We start from the raw sequence: 24,318 nt of genomic DNA on the forward strand, positions 1-24,318 counted from the left end.
AGAAGTGCAATAAGAAGGCCCTGCCTCCCCCTTCCTGGTCTGGATGTTGTCTTTTAAGCATGTGATGCTTGGAGGTGTGGCAGCCATCTTGCAACCACGCAGGAGAAAACACCACGCTCTGAAGATGATGGAGAAGGAAAATGGGAAGGGCATGGATCCTTCCTGACGTTGTCGAGCCGCTGAACCAACCCTGCAACCTCCCAGCTCCAGACTTGTTGAATGAGACGATAAATGTCTTTATTGTTTGAGCCACTGATAGCTGGGTAATCTATGAAGTACAGCTGAAAGTATCCTGAGAGATGACTGAAGATCTTGTGTACAATCCTGCCTCCCAGAGTTCCAGGAGCACACAGGTCTTCAGAGCCCCCCAGGCAGTGCCAGCCAGCACTAAGGCAGAAAACACAACGGGCGGGCTGAGGGCCTTGTGCTCTCCAGTCTCCTTTCACCTGTTCTCGCCGCATCACACTGTCGAGCTCAGAGGCTGAGAATTCCACAGGTTAGAGCTTTCGCTGAGACCGAAGTGTGACTAATGATATGGAAACACCTCTGAAAGGGCTGGGAATGACCCATGACCTTCAAGGCTTCTTCCCTCTAACGATTCAGTGACTTGCGTCGCAATCAAATTTTTTTTAATCAAACATTTATTTAGCACTTATTATGGTACCAGGTGACATCCAAGCACTTGAAGAATATTAGTACGTTTAATCCTCGCAACAGCCACATGAGATGGAGTTGCTATCGTTAAGCCTAATTTATGAAGAGGTGGACCAGGCAGGTCACCAGCTCTGAACCATTCCAGATGCGGGGCAGTTCTCGTGGTCTCAGGCAAAGCAACTCTGTGTCCTGCAGCTCTCCAGCCCCAAGCTCTGCGGGGTGGCCCCACCGGCAGGTTGGCCTGGATCCCCTATGCAGCCTGAGGATTTCAGGGGCCCTGGCTCTCAGCTGCTGCCCCGGCCTGCACCCATGCCAGGTGCTCCCTTCTCCAAGGGCAGCAAGACTTCTCCCAAGTAAGTGGGATGCCCCAGACCTCCCTTGTCACATGAGGCCCTTGGCAACAAGTTCCAAGAGGAAGAAGGAATTCAGAAGTTGAAGATGAAGATGGGGCTTTGAAGCCCTTTGCTCTGCCTCCCAAAAGTGCCATCCCTGCCTCTGTCTGTCCTGCTTCCTCCTTGGTCCACAGCAGAGAGCCGTGCTCAGGGCGGAGCAGAGGGCAGTAACCTCAACCTCTCTAGTGTTGGGAGCTAACGCCTGAAGTGGGCTAAGCCAAGCTTTGCTAGGGTGCAGTCCTGAGAGACTTCTCTTTAAAAATTAGATAATGGGAATTAAAAATGTTTTAATGGTCCTGTAAACTTTGCATTAAGATTATTGTCATCCTTATTTGATAAATGAGGAAATGCGGCTCAGAGTGACTGGCCATCCATGGCCACGCAGCTAACAAGTAGCCTGTCTGAATGCAAAACCCAGATTCATAAGTGCCTGGGCTGCCTCCCTTGGGGATGAGGGGTCTGCAGATCTAGATGGGGGCCACCAGGACGGGGGGGTGACTGTAGCCACTGTCTACTGAGCTGCTGTCACGTGCCAGTGGCTTATATACGTTATCATGATGTCATTATATATATAATGATTAATCTCTGGAACTGCCCAGTGAAAATGGTTTATATAATCGCCATCCCATTTCACAGAGGAGGAAACTGAGGCACCAAGAGAACGATGTATAATCCAAGTGTGCCCATCTCTAAGCAGCAGCATGATCTGACTTCTTGCCCGGCTGACCCCAGAGCACCTGGTGGGGAAAGGGCCAGGGGGCCCAGGAGGTGGTCGAAGAGAGGGGTGCCACTTTGGGGCCTGCGTGGGCTGAGGAGCACTGTCAGACTAGCCCTGAGGCCCAGCGACTGCCTCTGTCGGGTGTGTCTGGTCCTTAAGTTGGGTGAGCGCATGTGCTGCCCCGGCTGCCCATTTGCAAACGCTGGGCTTTTGAATCTCTGTAGCTCAACTGAGAATTCCCGTCCCCTGCATGATTTCTCTCTGTATCTACAGCCAAACCTGTACAAACTAGGAAAATGAGCCTCTCTTCTGAGGTAGATTTGTAAGGAAAATGAGCCTCTCTTCTGAGGTAGATTTGTAAGGAAAATGCAGTGTTCTTTGCCCAGATCTAGATAAACGGAGGATCTCAAAACATTGGCTTTCGTCCTGATCTAACGCAGGAGAAGCTGTGAAATTCACAAGCCTCTTGAGCCTCGGTTTCCCCACCTGTAAGAGCCTGGTGCTAATACTGGGCATCTAACAAGCAAATGTAGGACGATAAAGGCGTGTCCTTTACGGCTCCCAGGGCTCTGTTACTTGACCGGAGGGACAGTTCAGACCTCTGTCGCCGCCCTTGACCTTTCCAACACACCTGAGGTTTGCCCAGATGTCAGTCCCACAGAAGACAAAGTCACTAATTCCAGGGACTCCACACAGCCAATCCTGTTGGCCGCAACTCTCCACCCATATTTCACTCTCTCCACCCGCCTGCAACGTTCCCCTGACCACAGCTCCCGGCAGGCAGCGCCCCCCTCCTCCCGGGGTGACTCACTGCACTGCTTGCCTGCTTTCCATTGTGCCTTTTTTAAGTTCAAAAAAAAAAAGAAATGCGTCAAATTGAAAACCCAGCACAGCACATCTATTTAAAGTGCAGAGGAAGCAGCCTTTGAACGACTTGCAGACCGTGACGCCTTGTGAACCTAGAAGGCCTCAGCCCCACAGTCTTTCTCGTGCTTTCTAAGGCCCTGACTTGAAAGGCAGGTGGGCGCTCATGGATGGCAGAGAAGAGGTCTGACGTCCACTGGGTTGGGGTGGGGGAGAAACTCCTGCAAGGGCAGGTGAGGACAGGCGAAGCCGAGCCTGAGGGTGAGCCCTGGGGATCGTTCGCAGCCACAGGCTCCTTTGAGGCACCTCACGTGGCACAGGAATCGCAGCCCCATGGCTGGAAGTGTCTGCCTCTGCCTGTGTACACGCGTGTCCACGTCTGCAAGGAAGCAGTCTAAGAGGCATACGGGTTAGGCCTGAGATGGGGGCTGAGGAAGGGAGCAAGACTAGTTTGCCTCTGTCATTCAGTCATTCGATAGCTTCCATTTTCCAGCTACCCTAAACAGCAGCAAAGCAGGGGCTGCTCCGGAAGCTCGTGGGCTTCACAAAAGGGGTGGAGGAAGTTAAACTGCCTCAGCGAATGCTCCCTTCCCCTCTTGCCTTCAGACAGATGCAGTCCCTCCAAGCCCACTCTACAATGGAGCCCTCCTCCCCTCTGTCTTGGCTGCTGCCCCATGGCCCTGTTTCCCCTTCAAGCATCTCTCTCTGTAAGGGTTGGCAATAATGGTCATTCTTCTGTCCCATACCCCCCCAGTGATTGGGACAAAAGCCAAAGTCTACACTCCTCCCCTTGATGGTTACACTCCTGGCCCTCTGGCCTCCTTCCTGTTCTGCAAACACATTAGGTGCACTCCTGCCTTGGGGCCTTTGCACTGGCTGTTCCCTCTGCCTGGCATGCTTTTCCCTTGCATGGCTCAGGCCCTTACTTACTCCAGGTCTCTGATCAAATCCTGCCTTGTCAGAGGTCTTCTCCAATCATCCCATATGAGAGTCCCCGCCACCCCCGGGCCTCCCTGCCCTCTTTGTCTGCTTTATTCTTGTCCATGGCCTTGACCAGCTGTCCGCCCCCACCCCAAGCACGGTGCTTTGACATCTATAGGATGTAGTCCGATACTGATGGATTATATTCTCGAGGAACTCTTGGCTTGTGGCCCAGAATGTTTTGCAGGTGAGTAGTTGACTCATCCTTGACCTGCTTGGGGTGCAGGGCCCATCAGACCCAGGGCAGGGTCTGGAGGAGTCAACGTGCTCCCGTGCAAATCCTTCCCGCGCGGCGCAGCCTGGCCCTCCTCCTTTGCCCTTGCATCACGAGGAAACAGGGCCGTCCTGATGGAGCAGTGGTACCTGAGATTGAGTGAGGAGAGGCTCTGCTAAGACCTCTCCACCCCCACCCGGTTCCAGCATCATTTCCTCAGTGAAGCCCCCACTGGCCCCACGCTCAGTGCACCCTCCTCTCCCAGGGCTCTGATCGGAGTCCTCTCTCCCTGTCAACTTGCTTATTGTCCCTTCCCCTACTAGGCACGGAGCTGTCTGGCCTCCAGCCTGCTAAGCACAGTGCCTGCCACAGGAATGTGTGCTGACAGCACAAAAGCTATCTCCAGTCTCCATCAGGAGTCTGGGGACAGAAACACACAGCTCTGTGTGTGTGCACGTGTGTGTGTGCCATCACCCCAGCATAAGTTAGCTCACTGCTTTGGGGGATGAAAAGCCCAGAGATTTCTGGAGATTCAGGCAGCGAGGACAGCACAAGCTCCGATGCTTCTGCATCCAAGGCCCTGCTGAGCCCGCCTGCTCCATCTCCGATCACGAGATGCCGCCTCACCCGGCGGTGTGCGCAGTGCCCTCTTCCAGCCTCCTTGGAGCTGGCGGGCCGCTTTAGCTCTGGATCTCTTGTGCTTGATGAGGGAGAAAGAAGTGCAGCGGGGAGCTCTTGCCGGCTGCCACAGAGGGAGAGGGAGGGGAGGGGACAGGCAGGAAAGGCCGACTCACCTCGATGGCTGTGCTCCCTTGAGCCCAGGAGAGTGACTCGGATGCTTGCAAGAACTCAGGGAGCGAGGCCCTGTGACAGCGGGGGAAATTACTCACACTGTCAGGAGAGGCTGACACTTCGGATCAGTTCCGTTCTTTATTTTTAAATCCCCCAGCTGGCTAAAGACTTAGAAGGAAAGATGTGACTATCACTTGCGTCTTGTCCCAGATGGGCTGTCACTCAGGGTCCAGAAAAAGGCTAATGGGGCTGGGCTGGGCTAGTGGTCACGAAAAGATGCGAGGCACGTTGGCAATTCGTGCAGGGCTCCGCCGGGAGGTTTCGTGACAGCTCCTTGGAAGCTGGGCGGCAGGATGCGGTCTGCTTGGCGGCCCGGGCAGCAGCAGCTGTCCAGCCGCTATGACTTAGTAACATTTTGACCTGAAGAGAGAAGCTGCATTATCCCAGCTGGAGCCCAGAGGGGCAGGGAGATGACTCGCATGCTCCTCTTCACTCTGTTGTACAACCCTCCCCAGAGGGCGACCCCGCCTCTCAGGTCAGCTCTCAGCGCGGGGTGGGGGTGGGAGACAGGTCCTTCTTTTCCAGACAAAAGAATAAAAGCCGAGAGTCCTAGCTATAGTGGACACTTAGTTTTGGCTACTCAGCATCTGAACCCCCTCCCCAGGTCTGGGGATCACCCACGTTAGGAAGCCAACGCCACCTCCACTTTAGAAGGAGGAACGCTCAGACAGCGGCTCTTCCAGCTGCCCTCACAACCAACAACCGCCCCAGCCGACGCAACGCACCTGCCCGAGACGGAATGCACAGCTAGCGGCCGCATGAGACCCGCTCTGTGACAGGTGGCAGCCTCTATATTTCGTTTCCAAAAGAGCAGAGGCGATGGTCTTAGTGGCTGGCGGTGGGGGCATCGGTGGTGCCAGCCCCAGGGTGTTGAGCCCATGAAGAGTGACGTGGGGCCTTGTCCCTGGTGGGTGAGCTGCCAAGCCTGGTGATCATGTGACTTATCCGAAATCCTCCCCAGTCAGAGGTGCTTTCTGTTATTTGAAAATAAGAACTCGGACAGTTGGCCAACAGTGATACTGAGACTACGAGAGATGAGAGCCATGACTTGGGATTTCTCCTTGGCAAGTCTATCCTGAGTTTGTATCTGGAAAGGTCTTTCAAAAAAGGGGACAAGGCAGGCACAACCACTGCCCAGTGCCCAATGCCAATGCAGCTTGGTCCCACATGGACAACGCAAAACCGTGCCCTTTGGAAAGCCTGGCACCTCAGCTGCATCAGCTGCCGGTGAAGGCATCTGGCAGCAACCCCACCGAGACGGCCGAAGCTGCTCAGATTTAGGTTTGAGGCATGGCTGTCCTGGTAGACCAGAGCTGGGAACACTTCACAGGGGGCTGGAGAATCTTCTTCCTTAGAGGTTTTCACAAACAGGAGACACATTTTTTTCATCCCCACCAGACTAGTCCATATTTCTGTATGCCAAGCAATGCCTGGCCCAGAGTAGGCCCACGATAAATGCTTTCTGAGCAATTCATCTTTCAGAATAGGTGACATACTGCAATAAAGCAGAGGGATGAACACATGACTTCAGAGTTCATTGGTTTCGATGGTTCCAGTCCTTCTCAGAAGGCATTTTTGCCAAAATTGCACATATGTTCCTTAAAAACACACACATGGTTGTTTGCTGATGGAATTTGTCCCTCTCCCAAACCATCAGGCAAACGCTCGGGACGCATCTGACTCGAAGAGTCCCGCCTGCAGTGTCAGGCCTTCTCATTCCTCAGAGAACTCTCTTGGTAACTCAAGGACATGACTTTTCCTAAATGGCTTTCTGAGGGGGACAAAGGGGTCTAAGATGGTGACAACGCAGCTTTACTTCCCCTCACAGGCAGAGCTATCAGTGGCCAAGTCTGAGAGAGCAGAAGGCATTCTGGGACCATGCAAAGTACAGAGACACACAGAACAGATGGCAGCAACTTCAAAAGCAGAAGAATCGCCTTGAAAGATAAGGGCATCAAAGGAGGGGTGGGGGGCTTTTGTTCCCTCTGACAGCAAGGAAGCAGAGAAGACAAAAGCTGTTTGCCAGACTCGTGCCCCAGTCAATGGAACTGAACGATGGTTCTGCTGTAACTGACAGCCAGGGAGGCCAGGCCTCCTGTCGTCTTGTCCAGAAATAAATGGCATCAATCAACTGACGAACTGTTTCTCTTGCCTCCTGATCGTCTGGTCTCTTTTCTTTTGCTATTTTTACATGGGGAGCATTTACATCCTCCCTATCCAGGCAGCTAACGCCTGACAATCTCTCCTTCCAGTCCCTTGGCCTCAGCAGAGGTGCGGAAGCTCTAACTGGCCTCCTGACAGACGCCCACCCAGGAGACCCTGTGTGATAGGAAGAGCGTCCTCCTCCTCCCCCCACCAGCCCGGGGGTGCCACTGGGCATACCTGGCTTCGGGGAACAGGAAGCCCCTGGCCCCCCGACTGCCAGAGGCGGGGGAGTTGGGAGGGTTCCTGACTCCCTGGTGCTCACTGCTGTGCCTGGGTGTGGGCCTCCTGCACACTTACAGATGGGCAAATTTACAGAGGCACAGAGAGGCTGAGTAACTCACCCCAGGTCACAGAGCTGCTGGTGTTGGGGAGTCTGTCTGACTCAGAGACAGAGCCTTCCTCCTTGCTGCTGGATTTACCCGGGTCAAAGCCAGGGCGAGCAGCAGGTAGGGTGGCTGGCTGCCTTTCAACTGAGGATGTTAAAAGAAATGTTTGTTTCTGGCTCTGAGACAGAACAGCTACCCCCCAGCCCTAGCAAAGGTCAAAAGTGGCCTCTCTGCTATGAGGAGGGAGTTAGGAAAGAGCAGTGGGGTGGAGAACCAGCCAGCCCAGACCTGAAGCTGTAGGGGCTGCCAGGCGGCGGTCTCCTGCCGTGGAAGCCCAGTCTGCTGAGGCCAGAACGGTGGCAGGACGGGACCTCTACCACCCGCCGAGACACCTGCTGCTCTTCCTGGCGTGGGCCTCAGCTGCTCGTCAAACAGATTAAGCCTCAGAAGCCTGTTCTCCTTCTTCAAAGCTGACAGCTTGATGCCTGTGGAAATGCGGTACTATTTCAGGATTTCATTTGAAAGAGGCTTCAGGAGTGAATCGAAGGCTCATCTGAATTGCTTATTATGGCTCTTCTCCCAGCCTGCATCTTGGTCGGTGAGCCCAAACATGGTGTCTGTGGCTTTGCACGTCATCCACAGGCAGGTGATGTTCTAAATTAACTCCTGGCTCATTCTGGAGGGCTGTAGCTCTTCCCGAGTCTTCTCCCAAGGAGCAGCTGGGACTTGCACAGCATGTACCTTTCTTACGTGAATTACATGAGCCTTGCTTATGTCAAGCGTGTCTTAAAGACACCAAAAATAAAGGCTATGAAAATGCTACTAGGAATCTGGGTGACTGTTGACCCTCCTGGACCCTCAGAGGCAAATGGGAGCAAACAGGCTTCCCAGGGAAGACGGGGCACCAACAGGAAGGCTCCAGGGCACTGCAGGATCCGGGGGGTGAGGCATGGTGCCGCATGGGCCAGAGCTGCAGGCCAGGCTGCCCACGCTGTCTCTGGGATCTGTCCCGCAAATGCCAGTGTTCTGGGCAGGCCCCACCTTGCCGGCCCTGCGCCACATCCGTGTCTCAACACTGTCCCTGCCCCACTAAAGCACGGCCACCTTTCCACATTGGGCTTCCTCAGTAGTGCGAGGTCCTTGGGCACTGAGTCATGTCTCATTTATCTTTATGTTCCTCTAACTGCACACAGAAAGCATTCAACACGTGCTGACGAATGAAGGGAGGGAGGATCTAGAGATCCAAGGAGAAAGGTTTTACACGCTGACATGGATAGGAAGTGGGGGAAAGAGGAGCGAGGGACCGCGGAAGTCCACCGGAGCAGAAATCCAGTGATTCGGGCCTCTGCACTTATGTAACGACTACTTCAGCGAGGAAAGTTTTGTGGTTTCGAAGAGACAAAACAAAGGCACTGAAGTCCCAGGTGAGCGGTGCCTGTACGCCGCCGAGCCCGTGAGTGCACTGAGACCGTGTTCTAGACCGCCTCTCCCGGGGCGACTACAAAGTATTTGGCTTGGACTGAAGAGAGGCTCTTTAGCAGGCAGCGTCAGAACGTGAGGCCACCCTTCCTTCCGTCTGCTTCCAGAACAACTGTCAGTACTGCATCTTGACTCTGAGGGGTGGCAAGCACCGCAATGTCCCCTCAAAGCGGCTAGAGCATCAGCTTTCTTCACCTTCGCATAAACTTTCAAGCAAAGATCCAACGGCCACGTTCCTGTTTCAGAGGCAGAGTCATCGCCAATCTAACCCATCACTCAACCAGCTAGAGCTCACCATTTGGCCACCAGGTGACAGTCCTTCCAGGTCCACTATTCACAGAAACTGTTTCCCTGTTGTTCACCCTGCCCTGCCGCCCGCCCAAGGTAAGACATCTCCTAGAGGGAAATCCATCCACCAGGACATCGGCAAAAGATTGGCGAGGCCCTGCCCTGTCAGGATTTGTCCTTGCTCCTCGACGTCCAAGGCTTCCAACCACACCTACCTACTCCACACACACCTTAGAGTGCTAAGTTCAGGTGCTTCCACGAGGAGGCTCGAGTCCTCAGCCTGGCTCCATCATAAGAGGGAAGTGCTGTTTCTGCCAGAGCACACCACTAATTGCCATGGCATCTTGGGCTGCGTGGTCATTGTGCAGCTGCCCTGGAGCACAGGGGGAAAGTACCGTCACCTACCAGGGTGATCAGCCCATGGGAGGTGGGGCACAGGCCTTCCAGAGGGACTTCCTGCCTGCTCTAGCCCCAAAACAACGGTTTGCCCAGCTGTAAGAGTTGGCTACTCCCTGCCTTTTTTTTTTGGCTAGACTCTGGAAAATGGGATTTTTCATATAGCAGGAGAAACCCTTAATTCATTGGTGGCCAGGATAAAATCCTTGAAGACCATAAGCCAAAGTTAACTGGGAGCAATTTTCTTAATCTTGCTGAGAGAATTATGTCACGTGAAGATAGCCATGCCAATGAAACAAGAGGCCAAGAAAGAAAGCAAAGCACAAGAAAACCAGAATTCCACAGAAAGAGTATTGTTCTATTTGGTAAACAGTTTGGTCCACAGACTGAATCCTGTTAAGATGGTGCCCTTGTCAAGGTCCGCTCATCTAGCTACTGCTGCTGGAAGGATCTTTCCGTCTTTAAGATGTGTCACTAGCTCATCCAACTATTTCAGTAACTCTGCGAGAGCCAATTTAAGCTGGCTTCTCAGTTCGCTCTGCACTCGAGACCGATTTCCAATTCCTCCTCAGACTCTAGGAGCCCAGCTGCTGTGACAAATGTTCCAGCAAAATCGGCCTAGACAGTGATCCCACGGTGCTCCTTGGGGGAATACAGGAGTCATCGGCTCTTTCTGTGGCTTGGACATGCACTGGTCTCAGGTCAGTCACTGCCATCTCCTCCCTGCCAGTAATTCTGATGAGACATGCTTTTGCAACAGCACAGGGGATCTTGGGTAACAGACGGAAGTTCCCAGTGAGGCTAGGGGGCAAGTGACAGACTCAGAGTGCTGACGCACTATTGCATCTGGCAGCCTGAATTGGGCAGCAGTTCCTGCAAATGAGAAGCCACTGCCTTTGTCAGGTAGGTCATTGTCCCATAAGCCCCACTCGGAGCACTGTCGTAAAAGAAGTGGCAAATGCCCGTGGCTTGGTCTTTCTCCAGGGTGTCCATGGCTCCAATTGACATCTGCAGCATGAAAAGGCAGAGACAAGGAATGAGCAGAGTTCACCCTTGTGGCCCTGGGGTGACTCTGTGTGCTGGAGGCTGGTCGCTAGAGGCCCACTCATGGCCTGGGGAGAAGAGCTCAGAGCCTGAGGGCAGGAGAGCCGACAGCACAGGGGAGGACATCCAGCCTCTGCTGCCAGCACTGCACTGTGTTCCCACATGCCCTAGTTCGCACAGCATTATGGACTCGATAGTGAGAGGACAGCTTCTCCCAGCTCAACTTTGGGTGCAGGGTAAGTGGTTTGTTTACCCAGGGCCGTATGCAGTCATGTGCCACGTAACAAGGTTTTGGTCAATGATGGACTGCATCTACAACGGTAGTCCCATAAGATTAGTACCATGTAGCTTAGGTGTATAGTAGGCAATACCATCTAGGTTTGTGTAAGTACACTCTATGATGTTCGCACAACAACGAGATCGCTGAGTGACGTATTTCTCAGAATGTGTCCCCACTGTTAAGTGACACATGACTGTTCATAGCAAGGGTGGTGTTTGCACTAAGACCTATGCTGAAATGGGTCTGCCCATCTCCAAAGGTCTGTGGATTCATTAAGTAGTCACTGTGCCATTTTCTAACCACATTTTTTTCACAATTTGTGATGACATTTTCTTTGTTTGAGAGTATTCTTTCCTATTGGACACAGAATCTCCAGCCTCAACAGAGACAAATGCCAGCCATCTTGGCTACCCTGCCTCTGTCCCCACCTTGGCTGTGGGGTGACTGGGCGGGCCTGGGCACACCCACCTGGTCCTGCAGGAACAGCTGGTTTGCCATCTGCACGATCTGGTCCACATGGATGATGCCCCCGATGTTGTTCATCTCCGTGTCTGAGAGCAGCGTGAGCACCATGATGGCCTCCACCAGCAGCTGCCGGTACTCGGGCTGGGGCACGCGGTTCAGCACCGACTCAACATGGACAGCGAACTTGATCTCCTCCTGGGTCATCTGCCAAAGGGACCAGCAGGGGGTCAGGAATGAGCCAGGACAGACACAGCCCCGTCACCAATGCTGAACACAGTACCCATCAAGGTTGGGGTCAGCTCAGACACTGCCTCTTTTCTGGCCAACTTCCAGATTCTGCCAGCAGGAATCCTCCGGAGCAGGAGGCCAGGAGCTCTGCTCTGGGAGTCGGCCTCGTCCTAGCCTTATTTACCCACTCCACTGGACTGTGACTTCCAAGGTGCAGGGACCGTTTCTTATTTGTCTTTCTTCTTCATCATTCTTTGCAGCATATGGCATCATGCCTTGGGTGGCATAAAAACTAAAACTCAATTTTTAAAAGAATGGGGAAAAGACACCAGGAACATGGCTGCTTTTGGCAGAGAGGGGGCCAGAGGAGGCTGCACGTGGATCCACAAGTGTGGCATGCGGCTTTGCTCTTTTCATAGGAGTTTAAAGGGCAAACCTAAAGATCTTGATAGTCAGAAATGCTGTTTCTGAGGGGAAGGAGAAAAGGTGATGCTAATGAATGTGGGAAAGAAACTGTAAAATTTGAGGGTTAAGCGGCAAAAAAGATCAGCCCTACAAATGGCCTGTTTCTACGTAAGAAGCTTGAAAGCAGCCCGAGTGGTTAGAGTCGCTGAAATGAAGCCCTCAGTGGAAACCCGCGCAGGCCGGCGTTCGGGCTTTTCCCATCGTACCTCTCGTGTCGTTGAGGATGGGAGCACATAACCATCGATGGACAGACCATGGCACTGGAAGCAGAATAATACACATATCACATTTTAGTCAGATTCCAGAATGTGACTAATAAGCGTGCATACATGCATGCACACACACTCAAGTTGCTCTGCCTTGGAAACCTGTGCGAGGGCTGGAACACGCCAGACTCTCAAGAGTTATTTTTAGAGAGCTTGTTCTCACTGCCCACAGGCTGTGTTTTCAATAGAACAATTCTAGGGAACCAGCAGGCATCTTTCAGATCTCGCAGGAATAATGCCCCAGGGTGCTGCCAGGTCCTCCTCTGTGGAAGCCCGCATTGCACTTGGCAGCCCAGCCCTGGCGGCTGAGGCCCCCTTTGGTGCCATATAAAGGGAGATTTTCATGGCTCCTGCTGGCAAAGCGATACTTCTGTGCCTTTGCAGGCATCTATTTTTGAGGTTTCTATAATAAGCACCAATCACAGAAGACTCAAGCACATGCACAGACACACACATGCACACCCATGTATATAAATACCAAGCGTCGGCTCGATACAAGATGCTGCTTTTTCATAATAAAAGTGTCCTGGTATAGAGCCAGTGGAAATCTGGAGGGAAGCATGTGATGCCCCAGGAAGTGTGGGGAGATTTTCTAGGAACAGTTTGTTCTGGTCTAATTGGCTGCCTTCTAAATCCCAGTGCCCTGGCCAGCAGTGGCGGCCCCACCCCTGTCCCCGGTGGGCTGAGGACAGAGCGGCCAGAAATGCTTGTGCTCCTGACAAGAGGCAGAGAACGGAGAACCAGAGGCCACGTGGGCTCTGAGGGCTCTGCCCCCATGTGGGGACTCGGAGTCCAGCTGCACAAAGATGGGGGCTGCTCTGACCTCCCCATGCCCAGCTCTGCGAGGAAGACTCCGATCCCTACCCAGCAGAGAGGCTAAAGGCTCCCTAATGGGCCAGGGGCCACTGTCACAAACTGACCCAGCCGAAGGGTGCTGTGTCTTTGGGAAGGGGACTGTAGTATGCACTCATTTGGGATTACTTTTCTCTCCTCTCCTACTGTGAAATGAGCTAACAAAAATAGTTTTAGGAAAAAATCAGTCCTGCCCCTGGTTCTCGGCTTGCATAGAAGTTTGTAACTGAAGCAGACTGTCCCCCCATGCAAGAGGAAAGACAAACTCTGTGGGACCCAGGAAGCCACATGAATGCCCTGGGGCTGATGGAAGAGGGAGACAGAACGTGGGTGAGGGGCAGAGGGGCATGGCTGCCCCCGCTGACCCCTCCTTAGCAACAGGCGTTCGGTGTTCGGGCGGGCTCTCCCACACTCAGGTAAGGCAGTGGAGGCTGTGGCTGTCACCTTGCATCTGTTTTTGATGACCTCTGCTGATGTTTTAAGAACGCAGCCTGTCTAAGGGCCACAGGCGTGGCAGCCAGCTGGCTAAGGGGAGCGGGTCTGGAGGTCCCCCCAACCCTGGTCTTCCAGGTGGGGAAGCAGAGGCTGCCAGGGTGTGTGGCGATAGTGCCTTCAGGGCGCCTGGGACTCAGGGTCAGACTGGCAGCCCTTAGTACCCCACTCGGTGCCCTGCAGAGAGGAGGTACTCTGTCACGTTGCTGAATGGCTCGGATACAGGCCTGGGGGGGCTGTTCCAGGTCACCTGTCACGGTGTTTTCTCTGGTTCTTGTTTATCTTGTGACTTTTCTATGTTCCTAAAATATGTCAAAGGTGGTCCCACACAGCTTGGGCTGCCACTTTATCTAACTTGCTGTGGTTACAGCCAGTGGTTCTCAACCAGGGGCAATTTGCTGCCCAGGGGACACTTGGCAATGTCTGGAGACATTTTTGGTTGTCACAACTCGGGGAGGGGGTGCTACTGGCATCTAGTGGGTGGAGGCCAGGGATGTTGCTTAACATCCCACAATGCACAGGGCAGCTCCAACAAAGAATTGCCCAGCCACAGACATCAGTGGTGCCCGGATGGAGAAACCCTGCTCTAGGCTGTGAGCTCCCAGAGGGCGGGGCTGTGTGTCTGCTTGTTCTGTAGTCGCAGGCTACCTAATACCTGTAGGTGCCACCACGCCCCACCAAGGGAGTAAGAAGGGATGGTTCACTTCCCTGGGAGCACGTGTCCTCCAGTACCAAGGCCTGTGTGCTGCAGCACAGTGGCCAAGCTCACCTTCTGAAGGATCTTCCACACCTTCTGGTAGAATCCCACAGGGACCCTGTTGATGGCCCCGTCCAGCCTTCTCCTGCGCAGCCACTGGCCTTGCCGCTCCCCCCAGCCAATGTGATGCCCGCCTGAGTCTGACGATGATGTGCCAGTGGGCGAGGACGGGGTGCTGGACCTCTGTAAGACAGACAGCACACGGCCTTCAGAAGCCTCACGGCCTGTGCTGCAAGGGTGTGCTGGCCGTAGTGAAGGGCGGCTCAGTGAACTAGTCAAAGATACCAGATGACCTTTTGCCCAGAGAGGAATTTGGTTCCTTGATTTGACCTTGGCCGTTTCTTGAAGCTGGATTAACTCTTTAATGCACCGATTTGGTTACTGAACTCCTTCTTTGCACCCCTCCCAGCCCCCAAGAAGGGTAGCAGCAAAGGACCCTGACCTGACAGCGGGAGGCCGAGCAGGTAAGGGTGCGGGCTCTGGGGTCGGGCTGCGAATCCCAGCTCAACACTAGCTGCATCAACCCCTAGCACTAGCTCCAGGCCTCAGGCTCATCTGCATCATGGGGACATAGTCGGACCCCCTTCAGGGAGCTGTCTGCCAGCACTCACTCAATGAGGACACACAACACCCTGAGAGTATACCTGGCTTGTGCGAAGTGCTCATGGTGGGCAGTGTCACTACCAAGGCCTCCTGGCATTGCTGCAGGAGGGCTTGGAGAGAGATCCCGGCCCTTGGAGCAGGGGAGCCCCTCGGAGCCGCCACAGCCCCGGGAGACAAATGCCAACGTGCCCCCCCTTCCTTCTGCAGTGCCACAGAGAAGTGGCAGTCACCTCCCCATAGCGCAGGTGCCACGTGAATGCAATCCATCACGGAGCAGAGGAGGGTCTGGGGCCAAAGACAGAAAGTCAAGGCTGGGAATCTGCATTTCGTAGCAGGGACCTCCGAGATTATGGTATAGCCATGCGTCCTTTTCAATCTGCTTTCTGCGATGCCTGTTCTCAGCACGGGCCTTTAGCCTAATCTGGGGCAACGGCAGCTGGGAAGACGTGCTCTGCTGAAGCTGAGGGAAAGGGCGGCATCTCCTTCCCACCTTCTCGCCTGAGGCTGGACTTACTCTGGCCTCCGTGAGGGGAGCGCTGGGACAGGGCCAGTAGTTTTGCCTCTGGCCTCAGGGACTGGTGGGCCTGCCCACCGCTGCAGAGGCAGCTCTGCGAGGCTCCCAGTGGGGGCCTGGCGAGCACGCCTGCAAGTGGGGTGCGCTCAGTGTGGGGGTGAGCATCAGGCAGTTGAGGCCACGCCACCTACCCTCCCTACAGCAGAGCTCACGGCCTGCTTCTGTGGACGGAAGGGTCTGCAGGTTGGGAAAGGGAAAACCTTCATCCTTCACGTTATCTTTGTTCTAGACTATCTGGCACTTTCATTTCTCAATGCACAACATAAAAATTAAAGGTTTAAAAATGAAATCCAAATGTTAAGCATGCTAGCAGGGCAGGAGGCAGGAGTTTTCTCCATGCACTCATTTTGACTTCATCAGATCTTATTTTGAAAAGGCTGTTAAGCTGGGTTATTCCATTAGGCTCATTACTGCCATTTAAATACGGCAACAATTAGATACAAATAAAAGTAATTACAGCCGCACTCATCAATGACTCAGCTGGTTTTCTCCTAGTTTCGGGAGGAAGATGCGGGCTCGCCTCTGCAATTAGAAGTTTCCTAGTCGTCCACTCGATCTGGGGCCTCACACCAAGCAGGGGCATCAGGAGTACAAAGTGCTAGTCAGCACGTGCAGGCAGTGGTTCACCACCATGGCTCAATAGAAAGGCACAGAACCAATGCCTCGAAGGTTCCAGAAGCTCCTGGACAAACAAAGCTCAGTTCAAGACCTTCTCGGCTTGCTTTCTAGACTCTCCTCATAATGACAGTCAAATGAAAACACTTAAACCTGTTCAAATCTTCGGGAGTTAAGGATGAGGTGGGAGCACGAGAAGGGCAACAAGAGGATTCAGACACCACAAACGAGGAGGTGGCGGTGAGGAGGACAACAGGTGAGACTCGTGGTTTACTGCAGACTTGGAGGAATGCACGCTGCTGGACACAGCCTGGCTCACAGAAAAGAGCTACAAGACAAAGAGAGTCCACTCAGTCATGTGCAGTGACACCAGAGGACGCAAGCAGAGAGGAGGACACAGAATGGCAGCAGAAAGAAGGCGCAGAGGTGGCGGCGTATGGAAGTTCTCACTTACCAACCAGGCAAACAGCCCCAGTGAGACGGGCATGGGCAGAGCTCTGCGGCTCCGTGCAATGGAGAACTGGGAAACGCGCTCTCTCTGAGTAAGACATGTTACCACATTCTAGTCCTATGTGGAGAGTGCCTCATCAAGTTAGGACACAATTTATTTCCCAGTTACAGCTGTGAAATGCTAATCTTTCACGTTAAGTGTTGTGAAAATCTACAAAATACCCATAACCAGCATTTAGCATCTGGTACCTTCTGGCATTCAACACCTATCTGTTAAATGAATGAAGAAGATCTGCTGATGACCTTTTGCCAAACAAATATTTCTTCATCTGAAAATCTAGAATGTACCCTTAACTTGCATGGAGATAGTGCCTGAGCGCACACACACGCACCCATGGTGTTCTCGCAAAAGTAAATAGAGGGGGCCAGCCCCATGGCCTAGGTGGGTTTGATGCGCTCCCCTTTGGCGGCCCGGGTTTGCAGGTTGGGATCCCGGGTGTGGACCTGTGCCACTCGTCAGCCTTGCTGTGGCAGCATCCCACATATAAAATAGAGGAAGACTGGCACAGACGTTACCTCAAGGCTCATCTTCCCCAGAAAAAACAAAAGTGAATATAAATTTAAAATGCCACGGCATCTATTAAGTTTGGGATACAGAATAATATATGTCCTTGATGTAAGTGGCCAAATACAAAACTCGTACTGAGTCTAAACCCATCAAAGAAGAAAGGTGATAGTTTTGTCCCCATAACATGCAAGGATGGCATTAAATGGAGGCAGGAGGAAGCACCCACATTCACCCTCCGTCAGCCGCCATCAGCATGTGGGTAACCAGAGAGATGGTGCCACCGAGTGGCTGGCAAAGGAAGATGTTTGGAAAGTCTGTTCTTACTTGAAAAGGGCATAAATTAGAAGAAGCGAGCACGTATGTTTTTCCCTGGGATGAAGTATAGAATCTGCACGTCATTATGTGATTCCTGTACGCTCTCTCAGTCATGGAGCCATTAAATCATTAGGAATGTGACTCCAATTTTCTGGAAGGAGGAGGAGGAGGAGTGTCCCAAGGGTAATAAGAGAACGGTATTCTTACATTTCTTTCTTTTCCTTCTAGGGTGAAATTCCCCCAGGCAATCTGGGGACAAGAATAGCAGTTTTCTTTCTACTATTATAAACAATGACCACATTTTACTTTTCCCTATTTGTTTCCCTTTGTCTGAACAGAAACTCCTGCCAAGGCAGAGCCGGGACCATCTCTTTCAAAAAGTATCCTGCAAAACCCAAGAATTTGATACATGGATTTTTCTTAAAGGCATGGGGCAAGGTCATTTCTCCTGCTTTCAAGTCCAGCACTCTGCCTGTCCCCAGGGCTGCCTGTCCCTGGGGCTGCCTGCCACCACCTGCGAAGTGCCCTCCATCCAAGCCTGTTTGATGGGCAGACCCATTCTCCACGCATTCAGATTCTCCATATTGACAGCCTCGCTTTCTACATTCAAGCGAGAAAGAACATGAAGCACACACAGTAAGGGATGGAACAAGACAGATGTTTCACCTGTTCGTCAGCACTAAATCGCCTAGTCATCTGAAAATAAAAATACAGCAGGCAGTAAACAAAAAGCACTTTCGAATCAAGGATGCCTCCTACTTCTACCACCCTCTAGACAGTCCAGGGAAGTGTTGGTCCAACTACAGGGTGAGGCCCACCAGTGCCTCACGGACTCAATCGAGTGAGCCATCATTTGAAATGGAGAAGAAAATCTGGGTGCGTTTCCCCCTGCAGGTCATGGTCAGAAGGAAACTATTTCCTACTGTAGCTTATGGTCAAGTTCTAGCACAGGACCCGGCACATTAGGACCAAAAAGCTGTTGACTTGCAGTCCTGTGGGGTCAGTTCAGAAGGAATTTATTGTGAATTAAATAAAGGTAAACAAAGAAAAGAGACACCTGTGGCTGGTGGGGACTACAGGTATCACAAGCATTCCATCCTATTTCTAGATTCCTCTTCTTATTTCATTTGAAGGCCACGTTTGATGGAGAGATGATTCAATGAGCTTTTGCATGACCCTACTTTTTAAACGGCTGTGGCCCACTTGAAAGAGTGGCTCTCGCCAACAGAGGCAAACATGGGGAAGGGTGTTTTCCAGAATGTTCACGTAATATGTTACCACGTGTGACCGCACGAGTGGCTCTGGGATATCTGGGTACAGAGGTGTGCTCAGATTCCAGGACAGGAGGGATCTCATGTCCTCTAAAAAGAGCAGGCTGCACCCTGCATGCCCCAATTTCTATCACTTTCTGAGCTGAGCCCAGGTAGGAAGCCACTTCTTTCCTGGCTGCCACCGCCAAGAGCTCTTCTTACCTGTTTCATCTCACTCCTCAGCCTGTTAATGCCACTCCTCTCGGTTTTGGTGACTCCAGTATGGCCCACCTCGTGGATTGAGATGGCGGGGCTGGATGCGGAGGAATGGATCGGTCGCACTGGAGAGGAAACACACGTGGGTCTTAGGAAGTACACAGCATCCACCCTGAGATGAATGCATGTGACGTGCTCATTTTCATCTGTGTCGATCTCCCCCCTTGATTAGAAACTCTGTTAGAGGAGGAAGGCCTCATCTGCCCTGGCCAGTGCTGTTTGCTTCCAGCACCTGGAACAGGACCTGCTACACAGCGCAAGCTCAATACTTGTTTGAGGAAATGGATGAAAGAACATCACTTAAGCAGCATGTAGAAAAAAGTGAGTGGCCATAAAACCCTTTCATGAATTGGGTATATTTTTTTAAAATAATTTTTTATTTCTCCAAAAGTTTCCTTGTAGAAAACTGAGACCACCCAATTAAGGGGCCTTGGGCTGGAGAGGGAAGTCCTAGGAGAACAAGCTGACCGAGGGCTGGAGGCGGAGGAGATGTGGCTGCCTGAGGGTCAGTGCGCTGCTGCCATCACAGGCAGGGAGGCCTCCATCACCTCACTTCCCACCTGCTGCAGCAGCCTTGGGACCACGCCTGTCTGCGGCCCTGCCCCCCACTAACCAGTTCTCCATGCTGTGGTCACAGTGATCACTCTAAAAGGCAAGTGTGATCATGTCACTGCCCACTTGGAATCGCTCCAGGCCTAGCTCTGTCTTCAGGATAAAGCCCAAACAATCTTCCCAGCGGTACACAAAGCCCCAGCGACTTGAGCCCCACCTGCCCCTCTTAGCTCTCCACTCTGGGCCAGCCATACACTGCTGGGCATTTGCACGTGCTGCTCCCTCCTGTCCTGTTTCCCTCTGTCAGGCACATCCTCCCTGTCTGCAGGCCCAGCTCAAAGATCACTTCCTCGGGCAGCACCCCTTGCATGCACCACCTTCCCACCCAACCCACCACTGAAGCCATGGGAGTGGAGGGCACTCCCCTGGAGTTGAGACAAATAAGGAGTCGGGGACACCAATATTTAAAGGACAGCAGAAAAGGAAGAACCCACCAAGGAAACTCGATCATTACCAGAAAGGGAGGAGAGAGGGACACCAGGAAAGTGGAAAACAGAAGCCAAAGGGGTCTGGGAAGCTAGAGTGGGACTTGTATGGGGTGGGCATTAGCTGGAAATATTTCTTAGACATCTCAGGATTTAATCAAAATTCTAAGACTGTTTCAGCTTAATTCATAAAAATTGAACAACTGCCAAGGACAATTAACAAAATGATGTTATGTAAAAAGATGGGACCTCTTCTGGCCTAACTTGCAGTTAGACATATTTTGTCACTCAAAAGTGACATTACTCTGGTCCTAGTTTTGTAAGCATCTATAGCTTTATATCTAATAACAAATTTTTAGTAATTATCTGTGTCAAATCATGTATATTATTTTGATGAACAGAACGCATTAAATATTTATCTTGTATATTTACGTGTCAAGGACTGTGCATTTGAAAGAACTGAAAATGACTTTTGGAAAAGGATCTCGAGCGCTCTTCCTTCAGGAAAGGAGAAAAGCCACCGAAACACATCTGATTGCATGAGGCTGTCTTTGTCTGCCGGTGGGCACACACTCTGGGGAAAAAACATGAAGTACTCGATGTCCTCCTTATTAAAGAAAAAGAATGACAGCCCACACTGCATTTCTTTGACTTGATGAAATAAATTCACAAATGTGTCTGCAAATCATTTCACTTTATTATGAAGAGGAGAAATGATAATTGCTTCAATTATAATTAGGGAGCATTTGAGAACAGAATTCCACCAGGACTCAGGCGATTGTATTTCCTAGCAGTGCAAACAGGGTTCCGGTGGAGATAAGACTGAGCCAACAAGATGGGGCCAAGGCGAACTCACTCAGCAAGCAGGTGCTGTGGGGTTGTAGAGGGTTCTTCTCCCGGCCCCGTGAAGTTAGCTAAGGAGGCACTGGTTGAGAATGGTTCTACCCAAACCAAAGGCGGGGTGCTCAGGTGATGTAAAAAGATAGATAGCCCTTTCATCCTGACAGTCTGGTCACCTCACCACTTCCTAACACCTGTGCGCAAGTGATGGCACCTGGACCTATGGCAGCAGGAGGCGGGCAGCAGGCCAGGATGCAGCGGTGTGCACACCACGCCCATGAGCGACCACAGCTCTCAGCAAGCCTACGAGGGGTCACAAAGCCCTGCAAGGGTAACCTCCAACCTAGGACTGTGTTCCTCTCAGTAAATTAGGACCTTACCCTCATACGTTATGTCTCAAATCGCGATTACTGATGTCGACTGGTACACAAATGACGCAGTTCCAGGCGACGCTGGACATGTCAGGTCCCCTCCCCACAGAGATAAAACAAGCATTTACTTACCACTTCTTTCAACTCCAAACTCCTTTCCACTTAGAATATGGTGCAAGAGACTTTTCATATCGAATGGGCTGAGGTTCATCAAACTTTCAGAAGCTTCTTCTCCTAAAAACAAACATCTTGTTAAGTGTCCCAGACACTGGGCTGGCAGTAGGTGAAGGATGAGTTGGGAGGGAGTGACAAAGGATGCTGTGGCAGGCCTCTCTGCTCAGGATTACCTCACCACTTATTCAGGGCTGAAATGTGCTGATCCTTGGTGATTCTAAATGCTGCTGTTTAAACTGTATAATTTTTCATGCTGTAATGATCCCAGTGTTAGGCATCTGACAGTTGACTTACATATTTAAAGTCGGTAGGCTTTCTCCCAGCGTAGGTGTCATTAAATGGGGGATGACATCTCACCACAAGGAGACACAGTAACGGACTTAGATGTCAGGAGCAGAGTGGAAGATTCTAGTGCCTCATTCTCCCTGACATACGAAATTCCCCACCCTGTGCTGGACGGCTTGGTGGAAGGTACATCTAAATAAGAGAACCTGGTAAAGCAGGAGCACACGCAAAGGCTCAGGAGCCTGGATTCCAGCATACTTGGGCAGGGCTCCCCAGAAGGCAGGGCGGGTGGGTGCGGGAGCTGTGGGAGCCGCTGGAGAGTCTGCCCCCGCATACCACACCTGAACAGTTCAGGCTCCGTGCCAGCTCGGTGGCCATCACTTGAATGATCAGTCCAATCCGGAGTCTGAGCATCTCCACGAAGAGGCTGGGCTGTGCCCTGACGTACATCGCCAGGTAAACCACAATCTCCTGACGCAGACACATGTGGAGACAGCGTTTTAGAGCCCAGGCGGTGGCAGAGGGGCCCCTGCCACCCAGAGAAGGCCGCAGCCCTGTCCCTCCCTGGCCAGCTGACCTGTGTGAGGACGGCGATGCTGATGTCCTGCCCACTGGCTTCGTAGATAAGTTTTGTGAGCTCCTCGGGGGGAAGGGGCCTAGGAAGAAGCAGGACACAAACACCATGAAAGATGCCCAGGAGGGCTGCCTCCTCGCCCTCCGGGGAAGGTCCCCATTTTCCGTGCTGGAAGCTCCCAAGTGATAGTGTCTTTTAAAAGACCCTCTTCCTGACCAGTGGATGGCACTGATGTTTTCCCCACGATCCACCACAAACCTGAGGCCCCCAGGCTGATGACTTACGCAGAGATGATCTTCTCCCGGGGCTCTGGTGGCAGGCCCACTGTGAGCTGCTTCTGGTGTGACAGCAGGTCCGTGCAGGCCTATCCATTTAGGAAAAAGGGCGAGGCGGCAAGGGGGTGAGGGAAGAAACAGATATTAGCAAAGCCAACAGGGAAGCACCACCACCAATAAGATCATAAATTTTCCTTTACAAACTTTATGACCCATGTTGCCACTTACTTGAAAAATTCATACATAGACCCCCACACTGAGCAACCCAGGCAGGGCTGGGTCCCAGTGATCTTTGTGTCCCCAGGATGTGGCCCTAGGCCTGGCCCTTATATGCCACAAGCAGGATGGGCTGTTATGAGTCCTAAGATACTGATGTTAAGGGTTAATGACCACAGTAGAGTCCTAAATTGCCAGTTTCACCATAATCCATAGATAACAAATACTGTCACCTTACCACAACACTGAACTCTAAGAAAGCAGTTTCGGATTTTGCAGGGCCCGCCTAGGGGTTAAAATACTAATGCTGATTGTACTGCAGATGTGCAGACATAAGAGAGTTCTGTTTAAGAGGGGGCCAGGCCAGAGCGTTTTCATTTTATTTCTTGGTAAATCTTTTTCTGTAGCTAAGAAGGAACAAAACTAATCAACTTGAATTTCATTGCCTTCCAAGAGCAGTGGGAGGTCAGGAGAGGAGGGCCTGCTCCATCTATATATTAAATAACTGGTTTCCTTTACAAATAAGAGGTGCTTGCCTCCAGCTTTCGTAATAGGAAGATTGGAAGTGGAAGAGGGCATGGGGTTAAAAAGGACAAATGGACAGCCCGTGCGCAATGCCTCTGACCTCGGCCAGGACCTCCACTTTCTTCCTGAGCAGACCAGAGATATAGCGAATCAAACCCCACTCCTGGTTCAGGCCAGCTTTCCCATAGAGCTCACTGAGGAGGTTGTGAACGGTGACCCCGTGCTGTCCGGAGAGATTTGTGTCCCAGCTGGGGCCCCTGTCGAGAGAGAGAAAACCCGGAATGTTTAAAGGCCAGATTCTCTTGCAGCAGAGCTCACTCGGCAAGCAGGGGAATGAATCACTGTGCATTCTGCCAAGTGCTAGGGGCCCTCCCAGTGCCTCTGTGTCTCACCGAGAGGGTTGCATCTCACCAAAGCACTCCTCCTATCTGAAACAGAAGTCTAACATTGGAAAATGGTGAGATCCTGGCCTCACCCAGCGTTCTCGTCCTGGGAGGCCAGCAAGCGAGCAGGGAAAGGGAATGGAAGGGCAGGCAGGGAAGGGGACGGAAGACTGTTCATGGTGATCCTGGCTAATCTGGGTGAATAAAATCATGACCTGGCTTGCTGGAAGGCCAAGAAGAGTAGGAGAGAGAATCAAGGAGAACGGAGAAAGTTCAACCTAGTGAAGATGGTAAACTTACTTTATTACATACAGAATGTATAGAATGTCTGCTTGGTCCTGTAGGTTCGAACAATCTTTCAGCTGCTTAACCAGCTTCTCACAGTCCACATCACCACGGTCATCTCTGGGCCACTGGGAGTCATCTTCGGGGGCCTGGCCACACGGCAGACAAAGAGCAGGGGAGATGGGTTGAGGGTGTGATCTTTTAGAAGATCAGGAAGTGACACACCAACCTGGTCTTGGAACTTTGTGGCTGCACCCATCTCCAAGCTTTCAGTGGATCTTTTGTAGCTTTTTATTTATATGCTTTACTATTTTGGACCAGTGAATCACTGTGTTAGTCAATGTTTGCAAGAGGCTGAACTGAACAGGTTAAAATATGTGTAAGTTTTATCTATGCAAAGCTCAAAAACAGGCAAAACTAACCCCTGGTGTGAGAAGTCATGGCAGCAGTTACCTTTGGAGCGGACGGGAAGGGAGCGACTGCA

General features: G+C 52.0%; 1 protein-coding gene across 8 annotated transcripts in view; it reads right to left on the reverse strand.

Annotated features, from left to right (window-relative positions):
* Positions 1-633: 633 nt before the first annotated feature.
* The window catches only part of PHKA2 (phosphorylase kinase regulatory subunit alpha 2), an 84,940-nt gene continuing 61,255 nt past the window's right edge, over positions 634-24,318 (reverse strand). For 2 of the 8 annotated variants that reach the window (XM_070502023.1, XM_070502022.1), the window contains 12 exons: positions 23,850-23,983; positions 23,267-23,423; positions 22,435-22,514; positions 22,154-22,232; positions 21,918-22,047; positions 21,250-21,351; positions 18,816-18,934; positions 18,010-18,039; positions 14,231-14,401; positions 12,058-12,111; positions 11,162-11,362; positions 635-10,377 (listed from right to left, as the gene is read on the reverse strand). In XM_070502023.1, the coding sequence (XP_070358124.1) occupies positions 10,207-10,377; positions 11,162-11,362; positions 12,058-12,111; positions 14,231-14,401; positions 18,010-18,039; positions 18,816-18,934; positions 21,250-21,351; positions 21,918-22,047; positions 22,154-22,232; positions 22,435-22,514; positions 23,267-23,423; positions 23,850-23,983 (1,428 nt within the window). In that variant the 3' untranslated portion in view covers positions 635-10,206. Of the gene's footprint in view, positions 10,378-11,161; positions 11,363-12,057; positions 12,112-14,230; positions 14,402-16,059; positions 16,078-16,163; positions 16,339-18,009; positions 18,040-18,815; positions 18,935-21,249; positions 21,352-21,917; positions 22,048-22,153; positions 22,233-22,434; positions 22,515-23,266; positions 23,424-23,849; positions 23,984-24,318 lie in introns of those variants that run through there. The other 6 variants (XM_070502029.1, XR_011499624.1, XM_070502025.1 and 3 more) reach the window with 6 other exon arrangements.

The sequence above is a fragment of the Equus asinus genome, chromosome X (assembly GCF_041296235.1).
Source record: "Equus asinus isolate D_3611 breed Donkey chromosome X, EquAss-T2T_v2, whole genome shotgun sequence".
In the NCBI taxonomy this organism is placed as follows: Eukaryota; Metazoa; Chordata; class Mammalia; order Perissodactyla; family Equidae; genus Equus; species Equus asinus.